The sequence below is a fragment of the Zeus faber genome (assembly GCF_960531495.2).
Source record: "Zeus faber genome assembly, chromosome: 5".
Lineage (NCBI taxonomy): Eukaryota > Metazoa > Chordata > Actinopteri > Zeiformes > Zeidae > Zeus > Zeus faber.
In genome coordinates this window covers 8,629,286-8,644,257 of record NC_137192.1, presented here as the reverse complement: position 1 = coordinate 8,644,257, position 14,972 = coordinate 8,629,286, and the positions used below count along the sequence as shown (strand labels likewise).

General features: G+C 44.3%; 2 protein-coding genes across 2 annotated transcripts; both read right to left on the bottom strand.

Annotated features, from left to right (window-relative positions):
- Positions 1-7,365: 7,365 nt before the first annotated feature.
- Positions 7,366-9,532, bottom strand: LOC307229983 (bcl-2-like protein 1). The gene is made up of 3 exons (XM_080000133.1): positions 9,454-9,532; positions 7,985-8,596; positions 7,366-7,836 (listed from the first exon to the last, which is right to left on the bottom strand). Exons 2-3 carry the CDS (start codon positions 8,501-8,503, stop codon positions 7,687-7,689), a joined length of 669 nt encoding a protein of 222 aa, XP_079856259.1. The 5' UTR covers positions 8,504-8,596; positions 9,454-9,532; the 3' UTR covers positions 7,366-7,686.
- Positions 9,533-10,423: 891 nt separating this feature from the next.
- On the bottom strand, positions 10,424-14,972 carry adnpa (activity-dependent neuroprotector homeobox a). The gene is made up of 4 exons (XM_080000112.1): positions 14,642-14,972; positions 13,761-13,873; positions 13,373-13,465; positions 10,424-13,287 (listed from the first exon to the last, which is right to left on the bottom strand). Exons 2-4 carry the CDS (start codon positions 13,866-13,868, stop codon positions 10,933-10,935), a joined length of 2,556 nt encoding a protein of 851 aa, XP_079856238.1. The 5' UTR covers positions 13,869-13,873; positions 14,642-14,972; the 3' UTR covers positions 10,424-10,932.

Below are 14,972 nucleotides of genomic sequence, written 5' to 3'. Positions count from 1 at the left end.
TTGGTTTTCGTGTTCGCTTGGTTTTTCACTGTATCGGAAGCAAAGGCCAAGCGTGTGTTTTCTAAAGGCTTTTTGAGGGGGAAAAAAAGTCTGGTTATGTTCATTCTGAGATTGCTGCACAAGGTTTTTGCTGTATTTTTAAATACAAACCAAAGTGTGTTTTGCAACTTCTTTTGATTACATGTTCATCCTGTATAGATCAACACATAACAATGTGTTGATCTATTGTAAGTGCGAAAACACGATTAAGAAGAACTCTACAGAGAGGAATGAAGGTGAATGTTTGACCAGTGTGGTTTGCCAATGACAGTTTGTTTATTTTTTTTCATTCTATGGAGGAAGTAGATTTAGAGCATTGTGCTCCTGTGCCCAGGTATAATACCGGCCTTTGTAAAGCCTGCATGACTTTGACATTAGAATTGATCTGGTTCACCGGCCATGCAAATCATCCATGGGGCTGAGGCAACAAAACACTTGACGAGACCACAACACTTATTCAGATGCAGGTCTATGTTTAGACTGATGCTGTCAGTTGGAGGGCAAAAAGAAACTGGAACTTTGTCACACTTACTGTGTGCCATATCATTATGAGCGATTCAGGTTCCAAGATGTCTTCCCTCATTTAAAGGGTGGGTTTGCCAATTTTCCCACCCACAGTCAACTGAAAAAAGTCTTGAAAACAAGATGATCAGTTCCCTGGTGTACACGGCGAGAAACATTGAAAAGTTTGAGGATTGTAAACGCTGGAAATACAGCCTTAAAACAAATCGAAATTGAATAAATCCAAAGTTAATAGAATAAGCCTAAAGGTGGTTTGCATCGAGTTTTTGTCTTTTTTAAATGCCCGATGGCTCAGCAGCCAGCAGGTTCGCAAAAGCTTAAAGTGGTGGATTTAAACCCATAGTAACCACAAATATATATGAAAACATCAACGCGGATAAGTAAGAACAATTTCGGTAAAGTTCCTTAAGTGGTAATATGCTTCTTCTCTGAAGTGGTAATATGCAATATAGTAAGAAATCTGGCGTAAAAAGTACGACATGTGGCATTCTTCGACTGGAAATGGTGTTTTTTATGTATTTGTAAATTAATATAGTCAAAAGCAGAAGTGTATTAAAGCTCTGTGTAGCATGTGGGTGCTGAGGGTTTCATTTTAATAAGGAGGGCTGGGGTCGCTCACTTGGGACTGGTGCAGCAGGACTGATAACTTATCACTGAGGCCACAGACCACAAGCCATCCACCTGACGCTGCTACAAGTTCACACATATTCTCCGTTAGTAACTGCCGAGCTGAGCTGCTCAGCCCCAGCTTTATAAACGTTACATCCAACTAAATAACGTGAGTTTTTTTGTGGGAGGGGATATAAAATTCCAAATAAATAAAAATGAGGTTGATCATTTAGATCACGTATTGATCATGTATATATGCATGTGTATCCAGATATATATATATATATAATTATTATTGTTATAATAATAATAATAATAATAATAATAATAATAATAAATACATAAATAAATAAATAAATAAATAAACAAACAAACAAACAAATAAATAAATAAATAAATAAATAAATAAATAAATAAATAAATAAATAAATAAATAACAATAATAATAATAATAATAATAATAATAATAAAAATAATAATAATAATAATAATAATAATAATAATGTATTATTATTATTATTATTATTATTATTATTATTATTATTTTAATAATACCAAATGTCACAGCCAATAACCAGGATGTACTGGCTAATAACCATATATATACACTTATTCTTTATTCTTATATTTATAAATTTTTTGGTCTACTTTATCTTATATTACGATGAATAAGAATAATAAAAATTTAATTATTATTTATATTAATAAGAATTATTGTTATTAATAGTAGTATTATCATTTTCTATTCATGTTTATTGTTGTTATTATTATTATTATTATTATTATTATTATTATCATCGTATTATTTAGTTAATTCTATTATTTGTTTATGTATGTTGTTCTTCTTCCATATGTGTAAGTGAGGACTGGTGTCAAGGGAAAATTCCATCATGTTTTCCAGGATTTTCATTATTCGAAGCCACAAGCCAGTCAGAGTTCATCAAATTATATCAGGTTATATATATATAAGGTTAAAAACTCAATACAACACGTACAAACACGTACGGGTAAATTCTCAGAGGGGCATTCACTAATGGCCGCTTACACTAGCCCGAATAACTTCCTGTATAAGCGGGTTCCGAGCAGGTTAAGACCACGGCAACAGAATGACTTGGAGCTCACCTGGTCGGGGCTGGCTAGTTGGAGGACTCACTGAGTGTCACTGTTCAGCGCTCCAAAATGAAAGCCTTGAGCTTAGTTTTGCATGGTAACTTCATCATTGTAATTATATTGTGAAAGTGAAAAAAATACATCTAAATGTATATATTTTTATTATCTTGTCTGAATATATGTGTTCATTGCTATATGCCTCATTGAAATTGAAACATGCCGGTTTTCCCATTCAATTGAGTGCGTGTAAATAAATGAAAAAAAAGATGAATGAACACAATGAAGTCGACAAGCACTTAATTTACTAGGAACACTATACTAATACTGGGTAGGGTCTCCCTTTTCTCTCAAAACAGCCTCAATTCCTTTGGCATGGAGCTACAAGATGTTGGAAACATTGCTTTAAGATTGTGGTCCATGTTGACATGATTGCATCATTCCTGCAGATTTGTGAGCTGCACATTCATGCTGCGATCTCCCGTTCTATCACATCCCAAAGGTGTTCTCCTGGATTCAGATCCGGTGACTGGGGAGGCCACCGAAGAACATTGAACTCATCGTCATGTTCACAAGAGCAGTTTGAGACGACTTTTTCTGTGTGACATGGTGCATTGTCTTGCTGGAAGTAGCCATTAGAAGATGGGTCAGTTGTGGCCATCAAGGGCTGCACATGGTCAGCAACAATACTCAAATAGGCTGTGGCATTCAAGCTATGATTGATTGGTATTACCGGGCCCAAAGTGTGCCAAGAAAAAATACCCACACTATTACACCACCGCCACTAGCCTGGACTGTAGACACAAGGCAGGTTGGGTCCATGGATTCATGCTGTTGCTGCCAAATTCTGACCCAATCATCTGTGTGCCTCGGCAGAAAACGAGATTCATCAGACCAGGCTACGTTTTTCCAGTCAACTGTCCAGTTTTAGTGAGCCTGTGCCCACTGCAGCCTCAGCTGTCTGTTGTTGGCGGACAGAGGTTTGACGCGTTGTGCATTCTGAGATGTTTTTCTGCCCAACACAATTGTACAGAGTGGTTATCTGAGTTACCGTAGTCTTTCTGTCACCTCCAACCAGTCTGGCCGTTCTCCGTTGACATTCGTTGAAGGCGTTTCCGTCCACAGAACTGCCGCTCACTGGATGTTTTTTTGTTTTTTGCACCATTCTACGAGTCAACTTTAGAGACTGTTATGTATGAAAATCCCAGGAGATCAGCAGTTACAGAAGCTCAAACTAGCCCGTCTGCCACCAACAATTATGCCACGGTCAAAAATACTATGATGACATTTTTTCCATTGCGATGGTTGATGTCAACATTAACTGAAACTGCTGACCCGTATCTGCATGATGATGCCTTGCACTGCTGCCACACGACGGCTGATTAGACAGGGGGGCAACAGGATTTTTTGCCCCCCCGCTTTCAGCTATTACAGTAATAGAACGTCGGAGAGTGGCGTTGATAGGGGTGGGTGTCCAGTGCTTCAACCACAAATGTGTTAGGAATAGCCAAACTAAAATAGCCCCACAGAGCCAGCTCTGTGGGGCCCTGATCACTTCCTCTCCGAATGCACCGACTGTGCCCATCGTGCCCCAGCGATAGGGGCCCAGTGATCGTTGCGCCTAAAGTGTTTTTATTGTAGATGTAGGTGATTTTATTTTACTCAGTTCCCTTATCCCTTATGGAATGAAACAAGCATCATGCATGATGAGGACACGTTCTCCGTCACCCCCCCATCACCTTACACGACGATCATCACACATCACCACAACCCACTGTTATCCATTTATTTATTCATTTGAACAAATTACGTGCAGTGCAATTACTATATTCTGTATGTTTCTGATCTCTTCCTTTCTTCGAGGGTTAAAACTCTCTCCCTCTGGCCAGGTGACCTCTGCTTGGTACCGGGATTGACCTTGGGCCTCCAGGATTTTGATGATGATCTGAAAAACAGTTTGCAAACGAACCAATCATTCCTTGTGCTGTTATATGTAGCACACTTTTTTTCCAGAGGGGCAAAAGATTGACCACACTAACCCTATAATAACCTCCCATTTCTCAGTAGAATTCTTGAAATGACAGTTCACAAACAATTACACTACTACTTATCCACTAATAATATCTATGATGGTTTACTAAGCTCTCACTGGCCTGGCACCAAATTATATTTCCGGCTGGTGGAGAGATGGAGAGGCTGTTCAAATAACGTTTTGGGGCACCGATCACGGGGGCAGCATCGCTGGCGCGCCGCGGGCACAGTCGGTACCGTGAGAGAGCAATCTCCACCCCTAACAACACCACTGTCGCCAATGTTCTATTACCGTAATACCTGAAAATGGGGGGGGGAATCCGGCGCTCCTGAAATGGGTTAATTTTGATTTTGTCAACAGAGGATGCAATAAAAGTACTAAGGGTCACGGCTTTCATCAGTAGCTCACAGGGTCTTCCAGTGCCTATTCAGACATTGAAGAAAATGAAGAAATTGTTTAATAAATACATTTGATTTAAACATGAAATGCATATTTTAAATAATTGCAGACTTTTTAAAGACTTATCAAATTAGCTTAATATTGGCCAATGTGGACTCACGCACGTGCGCAATGCAGATGTTCACGCAAACTTCCGCCGCGGACGTGACGTGTTTCCTTCATCCTGTGAACGTGCTCGTTCTGCGACAAGGGACGTTGAGCCAATAGGAGTAAAGATACACTCTCAATGGCGCTGGTCCTGGTAAATGGAGGCTCAGACCACTAGACTAGTCCCAAATAACCTCTGTATGAAAGGTATAGAATCACCTTTCCAAATAAACTGTCTAGCCCTATGTTGCCGAAAATGCATGGATCACGCTTTTTAAAGGTGCAACGCGTAGAATTTACGGAACAGACTTGGCAGAAATGGAATTTAATATTCAGAAGTGTGTTTTAATTAGTGTATAATCCCATAAAAATAAGAATTGTGTTTTAATCACCATAGAATGAGACGTTTTTATCTGCATACGGAGCGGGTACGCCTCACGGAGGCCGCCAAACCAAACGCTGGCTCTAGAGAGGGCCTTTCACATTTTTCATGGGTTTCGCCGCCAGCGTCTCTTCCACGGAGGCCGCCATGTTGCACCGCCATGGGGAGGGGAATTCAAATGGTGACGATCTGCGACCTTACTGCTAGATGCCACTAAATTCTACACACTGCACCTTTAACGAACGGCAGTTTATAGTGTTGGAGATGTACTGTATTTATTATATTCCTGCACCCCCCACGTGAGAGGCATATCAAACAAGTGTTATTTTTGTCAAATTTTACACAATATGTTACGATCTAATTTTCTACTGTATATTGAGAGCATTTTATATTATAGGCTACGAAAAGGGAAGAAACGTGCAGATCATTTACTTAAGATCAGTTTGAGTGGGAAGGCAACTGTTGCAGTTGATTGCCGGGATGCTTTTCTGCCTTTATTAATATCTGCAGCACCGCCCGTTTTAGTAGTCACGTGTTTAAATATTTAATTATTGTTTAAATATTGTTCCATCACTCATTCCTGCTCTGTCGATGTGAAGGAAATGTCACGTTCTGTATTGATCCTGTATTGGTCTGATCAGTCGATCCTTTAAATACAGAGAGTGCGCACGTCCAATCTCGCCGCCAGTTGCCGCTCACATCTGTCGTGGGTGATCACCGCCTGGATCCTGATCCTTGCGACCTTTACGGACCTGTGATCAGGTCTTTTCCACTTATCCCTAATTTCACTTAATGATAAATATAAAGACCCACCTCTATATTTGAAAAGTGTTTTACATGATTGGCAATGTTTTCATGTCTTTTTTTTTTTTCAAATAACTGATTTTTTTTTCCTGTATGTGCCGCCCATGCCTTCATCTATCTCCAAATACATGTGCGGAAGTACTGATGTACAACTTAAAAGTTTACGATTGGAGCCGTCTTTTTTAACTTTAATCGACAATCCAACTGATTCTCTACTTCATCGACGACAGGGTTTGAGGTGTGGACGCCTTTTGAAATCACGGAGGGGGACCCGTTGACCATGCTTCATTATCTAACATTGACTCGGGGGTGAAAAGGCCACCGCCTTAAAAAATAATAATAAACTAAGCCTGCGAGATTTACAAAAAAAAAAAAGAAAAAAAGGAAGTGTAGAAAAGAAGTGATCTTATTTAGATATTTCAGAAGTTTGTTAAGTTCGTCATTTATTCTCGTTTCCTTGACGGGCTTTATCTGCTGCTGCTGCCGGCAGGGCTCTGGGGAAATGGCGACGAATGACAGGGAAAGATTAGCAACCACACGCCTGCTGCAGCTCACTGGCTAGCTCATCCGTTGGTGCCCGTTCTGTTTACATTTTTTTTCCCCTTTTCTTTTGCAACAATTCTTTCCTTAGTTCAACAGTGTCGTTTCTTTTTCTTTTTTTTTGGGGGGGGGGTCATTTCATGGCTTTCTGGAATGAGAACTGTGCTTTACGCCGAAGTAGCATTTGATAGGCCTACTCAGTCTGCCTCCAAATTTGATAAGATCTGACATCTGATAAGAGTATCCCTGTGGCAAATTTATTGATTTGCGCTCATCAGTTGCATAAAATAACCTCCTCTAAGGCCCTCTACAGCAAGAGATGCTGTGAAATCATCTTCATGCAGCGGCAGTTGCTCAAAGCGTCCTAATGCTGAGAATTAGGAAGGTGTGATGCAAAAGCTCCCCCCAATGGGAAGACATAAAGACTGCAGCACGGAAGCCAAAATGAAAACAAATCCCTGCATATAAATACCAAAATCCATTACCGTCCCATGTAAAATGTTGGGTTAAATCTACATTAGTCGCGTTTATTCGAATGGCTGTGGATAGTGGTAGTTCAGAGGCACCGCCTCACTACCAAATGTCCACCTCCCGTGCAACAGAAAGTGCCACAGAAGCAACAGCATATCAAAAACATAAATATATTTATTATTTTTTTTAAAGCATGCAAAAAAAACTGTACAGCCAACAAAAAAAGAACAAGGCATTACAAAATAGAAAAAAGAAATATAATCTGTTATCTTTCAATAGTCTGTTTTGCAATGACTTAAAATTGGTCATTGGGTAATAACACAAAAAGGCAAAGAAATAAAAAACCAAATAGGCAGTCTCACACCCCTCCAACCCCGACCTCCCATCCGGTCCATTTAGGACATTTCTACTTTTGTATTTTATTTTTTATTTTTTAAATACACGACACCCTTTTACACAAACAGATAAAAAGAACCGAGGACGGGCATGGCGAGGGGTGAAACCACCCACAGAGCTACATTTGGACACTCCAACTGCCAGAGACTCCCATCGAGACCGGGCTTTTGTAAACATTTTAACTATTTTGTTCCATTTGTTGTTGGTGTAGTGTTTTACAGTGTAACGAAGAGCCGAGTCACTGTTTCCGGCTTTTTTTCAGGATGAGCACGCCGACCAGCGTGCCGGCGAGTAGCACCACCCCGACCAGCAGCCACCTCCTGGCGCTGGTCTGAGACGCCCTGGCTTCGGCGGCCGCGCCCCCGCCGAAGATCTCGGCGAAGCGGTTCTGTCGATGAGCACCGGGAGACAAACGGAGAAGGGAAAAAAAAAAAGAAAAAAAAAAAAAAAAAAAAAAAAAAAGATCATGAAGAAATACGGTCTCGCACTACAAGCTGTCTCTCCTCACCCGCCCGCCCGCCCGCCCACTCACTCACCCATCCTCCCTGTCTCTGGATCCATGGATCAAGGTGGTGGTCCAGGTATATGGTCATCCAGTCTACGATGCGGGGCACCATGTGGTTCATGTCCTTCTGCACGCAATCCACGCAGAGGGCACCTCCGAAGGCAAACAGGCCCACGATGCGTCCCCAGTTGATCCCGTCCCGAAACACCTCGTCCATCACGTTCTCGAAGCTGTTGTAGGCCGTGGTGGGAGTGATGTGGAGCTGGGACGACATGTCGCTGAAGGCTTTCGTGTAGCGCAGCTCGAACTCGTCCGCCGACTCCTGGAGCGCCGCCTTCACGGACTCCGAGAAGTGCGGCGGGGAGGCCGTCGCCGCTTGGCCGCCGCAGCTCCTGTCGTTCCCGGACGGCCGAGCGTTACCGGCCGGGCTGCTTTTGTCGCTGGCGCCCTCCAGCCCCAGCTGCAGCGCCTGCCGGTTCACCTGCGACAGTTTGTGTTTGATGAAAAAGACCACCAGGTCCCTGTTACTGTACTCCCTCCATTCCTCCATCCCAGCTCCGCACGCGCGACGGAACCCGCCGGCCTAGTCAGAGCTCATGGCGCCTCGCGTCTCGGCTGAAGAAGTCGTGCGGTATCTCGCCACCTGGAAAATGGAGAGACACCACACAGGGACCCGTCACTTCCAGACGAATCGACAGGCAGGAAACACAACGACTTGTAAACTTCTGGTCGCTATTAAGTCAGGATGATGGAATTAGGGGATGGGGGTTAGGGGGGTCATCTTTCCAATAAAGCAATGCTCTCAGTATATGCTCTTCCCCGAGATGTTGCTCTAGCAGGCTGGAAGAGCTGATCCATCGCCGCCGTCTGCAATTACCGGAGATAAATAAGGGAAATCCCCACTGCTGCAGGCAACGCTGCTGACAAACACACGCGGGCGTCAAGGTGTCACGGCGGAATGGTGGTGTCGAGGACCAAGGCACGGCCTCCGCAAGGCGACAACGCCTTCAAATGAAGGTGCACGGTTCAAGGGCCACGCTTGGAGTCGTGCGACGTGGTCATGTTGATGAAGTGCGCCAAGTTCACCGCAGTCACTGTACAAGCAGCAGCGCAGGTACACGCTCGCCTGTACCCCAATCTGATTGTACACATCTATTACTTGGGATTTAGATGCTGTGACGGCTTTCTATCACTCTCCCCACTTTGGTTGGCGGTGTGCGCGGCGGGTGTTTTGGTGGTGATCGTGAGCCAAAACACCGACACGGATCCACCATCAGCAGCTTAGCGTGAATTCCACACTCGCACAATTCCACGATGAAGCCCACAGATTGTTAGGATGACAGCTCTTTCCCGTGCCCCCCGCCCGGTAGCATGGGATGCTAGCTAACTCCGTGGCTGCATTACAGCAGGAACCCACGGCGAAGACACTGTGACCGTGGCGACGGTTTTTTTTGGGGGGGGGGGGGGGGGGGGGTGGTCCTGCGTGACAGGCATACTTACTTATCACAGCTCAACGGAGCAGGCGGTGCGGTCCTCGTTAAACGGACAAACTGGAGCGCAGCGCTTCCCGCACAGAGCGTTAAAGCTTCTGTCGAATTACGACGACCACGTGGTTGTGACGTCACATGGGTCGAACGTCACCGACGGACGGCCCGGCCTGATAGTAAGTTATCACATTATGTTATTACCAGACCTGTTGTGTTTTGACGTCATGCATTGTTACCCATAACTGTTGTATTCGATTAATATTAATAGCAGAATGGACCTGGATAGATAAAGAAACAGGGGGTATTGAATCCAGCACCCTATCCGCACTCTTTACAAATGCTTTCTTTTCTAAATATAAACCTGTCAATAAATGAAATGGGATCATTCCTTTGCCCTGTTACACAAGCAACCCCCCTATGATGCATACTCCCAAACCACTGATGGAGGGAACGGTTTGTTATTCCACAATCACACTCAGATAAAATACTTGTCGCGCATGTAATAACAATGCATGCACCCAGTGTTCATAGGCGCGGTTCTGGTCTGTGGGAGCAGCCGTTGTGTGTTTGCACCGTTTTCACCGGACGCGGTCCGTGTTCTGATGCGGAGCGACGGAGGGGAACGCGACCGTCAGATCCGGCGGCTGCTGTGACTCCCGCACACCGCCAGGTGTCGCCGTCCTCCTCGGCCGTCGCGCCCTGCCAGGTTGACGGTGGCTGCCGTGACGGAAGTCCCGCCTCCTTTCCGCGGCGCAAGACGGCCGGAAGTTCGGGTACCACTCGCCGAACAGGAAACTCGCCACATCCCGGCCCGTGCGTCACGCGGAGAGGACGGCGCTCGAACGAACAGTATGACGCGAACGTTCAACCCGCTCCTCGTTCCGCTCCGTAAAGCCTTCCACTGTGGCATTTCATGGATTCTGTGTGTGCAGTCGGTCAATGTGTGGTTGCTTGGCTGAAAAAGAGTAGCATTGTCATTTTTAAGAAACAAGCTCATTTATTTAAACAACGTGTACAGAGGCAATTAGCATATCCTACATCTTCTAGGTGTGAAATGTCAATACAGTTACATTTCACAAAATGACAAAAAATATATATATCAAAGTGGGAAAATGGTCATGTTTCAAATCTCGTGACAGTCAACCAATGAGTAACAGAAACTGTATGCATAAATCTAACAAAGTACAATGACTAAAGTATATACACAATGTCACAAATGATGCCGTTTACAGAAGCCATACACTTTTGCACAATATAGCTGGATTTCATTTTTTTTCTTCTTTAAAACACTGTTATTAGGGTCAGTATTTGGAATTCCTGTATTTTTGTGAACCATGCTATTAGCCCAAATGTTGGATTTCATAAGCCCATACTTCAGAAATGCCGGTAGCTATCCATTATGCAAATTAAAGTGTTGTCACAACTGTGTCATTTGAATCCTGCCTTGGATTCAAACTATTTGTCAGCCAAGGCACGCTTCAAAGGAAGGACACTAACAGAAAGCCACCCACGAATTGGCCGCGCCGTCTTGTAAAGTGTCCGTATCTCCTCCGGGAGGCCCATCAGTGTCGCTCATTTCTTTAGTCAAGTTTGCAGCCTCTTGGCTTTGTGCACACTCTTGTTCTTTGTCAGCATCACCATTCTCACCAACACCATCCATTTCTGGTTCACTATCTGAGTCGATGGATATTGTTTCAGTTTCGGTGTATGTACTGAGCTTCAGAGTACAGTTAATTGCTGCACATTGTTTGTTTTGTTCTGTGGATGGTGTACCTGACTTGAGCCCCCCAGAGCCTGATCTACCCCCTGAGGTGCCAGCAAGTTTGATTTCCTCAAATTCCATGTCGTGCTTTATTTTCTTGAGAGCCTGCATGTCAAAGCCAAGAAGCACAGCTACCTTCTTATTTTCACACTCCCTTTCACATGTCCTACGCTTGTTTGCAAAGTGGCTCATAATGTCAGACTTCCAAAGCCACAGACTAGCAGACAGCTTCTCCTCTTCTTGTGGAGACGGGTAGGGACGCTTGTTGAAGTAGTCTGTGAGGAAGGCCTTGCGAGCTTCATACGTCTTGTGTTCATAGCTCCTGGGATCCAGCACTAGATTGTCAGAGTCTCCTAGATACCCTAATGCGGTACTTGGGATCTTAGACTCATTGTTTAACTTCATCCTCTTTGGGCCAGAAATGGTCTTAGAGGGTAGCTGCCTCTTGAGAAAACCAGCCCCAGAGGAGTTCAGAGTCAAGGCAGACTTCATGCCCTGGCCTGCCGGGGACCTGCCCACAGCCCTGCACTGTACAAGGTGTAGTGTGATCGTGGAGGCCACCATGTTACTTGTGTACACTCCCAAACAGTGTATGCACTTGTACGTCATCTTTTTTTCTACCGGATGCATTGTCTGGAGCACCTGGTGTCGCTCTCTCAAATGCTGAGCCAGAGCATCAGTGATGGGCCCCTTCAGGATGGTGAAACACAATGGGCAAAGGGTTTTCCCAACCTCACTCCTCCCAGAGAGAGATCCTGGAGTCAAACTTCTCATTAGGGAGCCACTGGTGTCACTTTTCTTGTCAATCATCTTGGGAGCGGAAACCTTTACCGCAGGTGGAATGCTGTTCTGACCTGATACGGTCTGATCTTGACCGTTGATGGAATCTTTCATGTTGAAAGTGACAACAACCAGCTGAATGTTATTGGCTTTATCATTTTTGATGGTCAGGTCGAAGGTTAATGGGGATGAAGCCGGAAGGCCAGCGTAGTCCTCTGGATGAGTCTGCGCAACATGCTCAATCATTTTTTCTACGTTGTGAAAAGCAGAGTGGCACTGGGGGCATGTAAGCCCATGAATCAACATGTGGTTAAGCAATGTATCACTAGGCAAATAGCGATTGCAAAGCAAACACTTGCTGGTAAAGTTGTGGATCTTCATGATATATTTTGCCATTGCCCAGATTTTCTTCGCTTTGTGTGCCTTTTCAAAATGAGCGCTATATAGGTTTTCAGGAAAAAGCTCATTGCAGACAGTGCATATCTTCCACTTCTGTGTCTGGGCCGTGTTTCCAGCAGCAGAGGTGCTTTCGGCCAAGGCGCTATTGCCAGGAACAGAGACACGCACTGAATGGCCAGCAATGGAAGATTGCATTTTCAGGGCACCCTGTTTTGCGGTGCCACGCACCATGTGACCCATTTGCTCGGAGGTAAAGTTGCGGCTTCCGGTCGTCACCCCAGAAGTAGTCTTCTGTGACATTCCAGTCAAGGCCTGAAACCTGGACACCATAACATAAGCGTGTCCAATCATGGTGGTGACTTGAGCACCGATGCGTTCATGGTACTCGATAACATGCTGCACTAGCGCCTCGTAGCTTCGGGTAGAAAACTGGCAGCGCTTACAGAGGATGTTGTTGCCATTAACAGAATTGGCACCGTTTTTGACTGATGATTCAGAAACCATTCCAAGATAGGGAGAGACGACATGCTGAAAATGTTCCCTGTAAATATGTCTTCTCACAACATTATACAGAGGGTCCCGGTAAGTGCATTTTTTACAGAAGTACATCGCTCTCTCTACGTTATCTCCCTGTCTGGCTCTGTCAAGCAACACTTTGTCCTTCTGCCCCACCGCAGAGCCCTGAACGGTCCCATAATTGTGCCGTGTTGAACTGGGCATATGGAATATTTTGACATGCGTCTCCATAGTTCTCTTGCTTGCAGTGAATGTACAGTATGGACAGTTGAGCAGGATGCTGTTCTCGAACTTCTGTCTGTGTACATTGCGGAAGTGGTTTTTGTAGCCTGAGTAGTATTTGGAAGAAAAAGGACACTCTGTGCAGCAAAATGGCTTAGATCGATATTCCTAAAAAACACAAAGAGCACAAAAATTAACTAAGTCCAGTCGGTAAAATGTGGTTTTAAATTAAAACATTGAGACTTTGGTTTACCTGTGTCTTAGAGTATGATGGATCCCATGAGCAGATGTCAAGGCAAAGAGTGCCCTTCACATATTGCTCATTAGGAGCAAATTCTTTGAAGTCCTGAATAACGATGAAGAATCATTAAGGTCAAAAGGTTTACACTAAATCTTCACACAAAATATATTTGAGGCTGCATGAATGTGAAAACTTCATTCCAACGTGTTAAATCGAGCCAAGGCCAGTTTTATCCTCCAAATTTCTTGCTAAGCTTGGTATCAATCCAATTACTCAGTTTTTGAACTTCCAGGACATAGTTATTTTAAATAATTCTTAACGGTCAAGTTATTTTCTGATCGACTCGTCACAGGAACTGAATTATGAGCGAATTCTGTTTTTTAAAGAATTATCCACTCACGTCCACAGCCTCCTTGCAGTACTCCAGCCCGATGTCACCGAGGGCTTTCTTCACCTGCCTCCTGGCTCTCCGTATCCTGGTCAGATTGTTCACTGGGAGCTGATACATCGCTCCTACACCAAGGAAAGGCCACATGTTTGCATTATTTCATTTCTGTCCTTTTCTATATATAAAATGGTATCTCGAGATACGGCACTACCCAGAAGTGACTTATTCGACACATTTTTAATTCATTCTATAGTTTTATCAGCCAAGTCTGAAATCATAAGCGGTGCATGAGATACTCAATTCATCCCCGGTGGAAAGCTGTTACAGCAACTCACTCAACATAATTGGCAATAATAAAAAAAGATCATATGGTTTTTTTTGAAAGTCGCAATATTCAATAAACCTAAAGAAATTAAATTACAGCAATTGGCGACATACAATTAACCTGAAAATTCTCAAATACAGGAAAAAAAACCTGGCAAGATACAAAATTCATAAAAACAACAAAAAACAGAAAACACCGACAATTAGCAATATGCAACAGACCTAAACATGAACAACAATGAACCTGTGTGTCAACTATCCTCAGTTGATTTTTAAATGAAAGTGGCCGGTAAAGGAGGAGGCTAAAGATGATAAGTTCAGCGCCCCCGTCCCCGTCCCGTGCTCCCGGTTCCCGGACCGACTCTGTCAGGTCATAGATGCCGTTTTGAGAAGCGATGTTCGGGCTAGTACGGCAGCTTACGAGCTACAATGTTAGCCAACATCCAATGCGGCGCCCGCTCTGGACGGCTCGGCTCCAAGCCCCTTCTAGTTCACCAGACCCGGCAAAGACCCGTGTAACTACGGGAGACGTATTAGTTACTCACCTCAGTAGAGTATATATAGATTACCTGGCTCGTTGAAAGCCCAACAAGGCCGCGGGAGGTCCGACCGGCCTGGACCAACTCAGGTGGACAACGATGTTCGCACTCCTCCGAGCCGGTCCTCTCTGAAGCTAGAAGCTAACAGCTAACAGCTAACTGGCATTAGCCCCGGCAGCACTAGCTGCATGGAAAAGCGCAGGAACAGACAAACCTTGTGCGTATATCATGGGGACGGCATACTACCATATTCCACCCATAGCGAGGTCAGATACACAGCAACACCGCCTCCCCAGCCCAACGCGATGCGGGCTATCGGTACTGGTGAACAAGCCAGCCAGCCTGCTAGCTAGCAGCTAAC